The sequence below is a fragment of the Brassica napus genome, unplaced genomic scaffold (genome assembly GCF_020379485.1).
Source record: "Brassica napus cultivar Da-Ae unplaced genomic scaffold, Da-Ae ScsIHWf_176;HRSCAF=314, whole genome shotgun sequence".
NCBI lineage: Eukaryota > Viridiplantae > Streptophyta > Magnoliopsida > Brassicales > Brassicaceae > Brassica > Brassica napus.
The window spans coordinates 103,699-106,180 of NW_026015187.1; the positions used below are offsets into that span (position 1 = coordinate 103,699).

Genomic DNA, 2,482 nt, shown 5'->3' on the forward strand with positions numbered 1-2,482 from the left:
TCATATTTCATTTGCTTGCATTTGTTTTCATCATAAACCGAAAAGCCATAAAAAACAGTTTTTGTATTGTTATTGTTCTTAAGAAAAGAAAAACAAAAGAGAAGAAGTTTCTTGCATTTGATTCAAGAAAATTTGAAAAAGAAATCTCATATTGTGTTTGCATTCATTCCCCAGCTCCACTTGCCATATTTAGATTTTGTGCATTCATTTAAAAAAAAAATCTGCATTTCCATATTTGTTTCTTGCATAAAAAAATTCAAAAAAAAAAAATAAGTGTTAGTTTTCTTTCCATATTTTCTTTTCATTTGTGTTAATTGTCATTCCATATTGATTCATTTCGTGTTTGCATTGAGAAAACTAAAAGAAAAATAATTTTTGCATACTTTATTTCATTTCGGTTCATAATTGCATATTTTCTCGGTTTAGTTTAAAATTGCATTGTGCACTTGATTTATTTTGGTTCGACCAGACCTTCCCATATCTTTCACTTGATCTTTGAGAGTGTTTTCAGGAAGCCATGGTAGGAGAAACACACGGCCACTGTCAGATGGCCAAAGAGAACCAACATTTGACAGCTTTGCAAGAGGTTGATCTGATTGCACAGCTGAGGAAAAGAAAGAAGGCACAAGGCCAACGTCCACAGCCAGGAGAAAGGAGATTTGGAGATGCTCCAGAGGCTTTCTATGTCGAGCCCAAGCCACCAGATCCTTCAAGGATCAATCAAACCCCAACTTCTCAAACCCACAAACATCATGTTGTTAATTCTCAATTTAATTATAACTCTTTTGCTGATAAAAATAAACTCTTTACATTTTCAGGAAAAAGAGGTTATCTAATATGGGAGAGGAACCTTGATGAATGGTTTCACTTCAACAACATCTTGAAGGAAGAAAGGCTTGCTTATGCCATCGAACAACTTAGAGATGATGCCTTTGAATGGTGGGTACAAGAAGAAGGTGATAGATGGTTTTACAAGGAGCCAACTATCAAAACATGGAGAGCTCTTAAGGAAGTCATGAGATATGAGTTTGCACCAAAGATTACAAGTTCTGAAATCCAGGAACTATATCCAAGGAGGTATCCAACTCATGGTTCCAAAGAAGCAAGAAAAGATGTACCAAAAGAAGGTCATAGAAGCTTGATCCATCAAGACCATATTCGGCCAAACCAGAAGCCCACGGTTTTCTATGATCAAAACCAACCTATTGAGGTCCCAAAGACCATGGAGGAGAAGAAGTTTGTCAGCCAAGACACATTGGCCAGACACAAAGAAAAACCAGACAAACTGAATTTTCAAGAAAAGGCCAAGGTAAGTCCTATACTTGATAAATTTGTTTGTAAATCATCTCCCACTGGTATGAGTCACTTGTATTTGTCCAAGGATGATAAGACAGGTCCTGAAGTCAAGAAAGACACGATCTCAAAGTCCTTTTTGGATTTAAAAGTTGTTCATGATTTAAGTCCAAGGAATGATGAGATTTCAAACCCAAAGAAAGAAGAGGCATCAAGCCAAGGTAAGTCTTCTAACTCTGAGGATTTGAAATATCAGACATGTTATAGATGTCATAAGAAAGAACACTATGCTATAGTTTGTCCTACTAAGAAAGCATTGATAGAAACATCACTAGAAGAGAAAACAGAATTATCTATGAAAAGTGATAATTTTATTCAATCTGATATATTGGTTCCAAATTCTTGTATAATGCACTTGTCTTTGTCAAAGGGTGTTGTAACAGGACTTAAGGAGCAAGAATTTAAAGAAGAAGAACCACCAGGCGTGACTCTTGTGATGGACCAGAAGATTGTTCAAGAGACAATGCAGTCCATGTTGCTTAAAGAAACAAAACCAAAACAATACCAAGGTAAGGTTTTAGAATCTCAAAAGAGAATGAAAGCTGACTTGCTCTATCTTGGTGCAGATTATACAGTTTCGAGGTCGAAACCTTGTCAAGAGGGAGGGGATGATGTGGTCATCAGATCAGCAACCGAACCAGAGGTCAACCCAAAGCCCTACTTAACCAGCCAAGGCGCCAAGCAGAACACATGTGCACTAAAAATGCTGTATCTTACAAACCAGGAGGGTTTAAGTCATGAGACAAATTTTAATGGACTCTACACTCAAGAAGGAGTCCAGAACATTTGGAATCAGTCCAAAATACGCGCGGAGAAAGAAGTTATGAATTTTACAAGTCAGAGGTTTTCCAGCCCGTCCATCTGCGAGTACCCGACTTTAGAAGGAGATTCCAGCCCAAGGAAGGAGCGGCCTGAAGCAAAGCCCATCATTGGAGTCAAGAGGAGTTTCTCAGCTTTCCATAAAGCCCAATATCAGGAGAAATGGCCACGGAATTATGAAGTTATGATCCAATCTCCAAAACCGGTCAAACCAATTCTACACTTGCCTCAATTGGAAGCTAACCGGTTCAATCAGCTTCAAACCAGACATTGGCGACCAGGAGATATATCTATGCATTCAGGAAGTCTA

At 37.9% G+C, this 2,482-nt stretch overlaps 1 protein-coding gene across 1 annotated transcript; it reads left to right on the plus strand.

Annotated features, from left to right (window-relative positions):
* The first annotated feature begins 517 nt into the window (after positions 1–517).
* On the plus strand, positions 518–2,094 carry LOC125598868. The gene is made up of 6 exons (XM_048772608.1): positions 518–754; positions 819–827; positions 887–1,309; positions 1,382–1,514; positions 1,737–1,862; positions 2,078–2,094. The coding sequence occupies exons 1-6, from the start codon at positions 518–520 to the stop codon at positions 2,092–2,094; spliced, it is 945 nt and encodes a 314-aa protein (XP_048628565.1).
* Positions 2,095–2,482: the final 388 nt, after the last annotated feature.

Coding starts and splice junctions, on each gene's coding strand:
- LOC125598868 (XM_048772608.1), top strand. CDS start 518: ATGGTAGGAGAAACACACGGCCACTGTCAGATGGCCAAAGAGAACCAA. Junction 1,310..1,381: donor ATTTTCAAGAAAAGGCCAAG/GTAAGTCCTATA, acceptor TATTTGTCCAAG/GATGATAAGACAGGTCCTGA. Junction 1,515..1,736: donor AGAAGAGGCATCAAGCCAAG/GTAAGTCTTCTA, acceptor GTGTTGTAACAG/GACTTAAGGAGCAAGAATTT.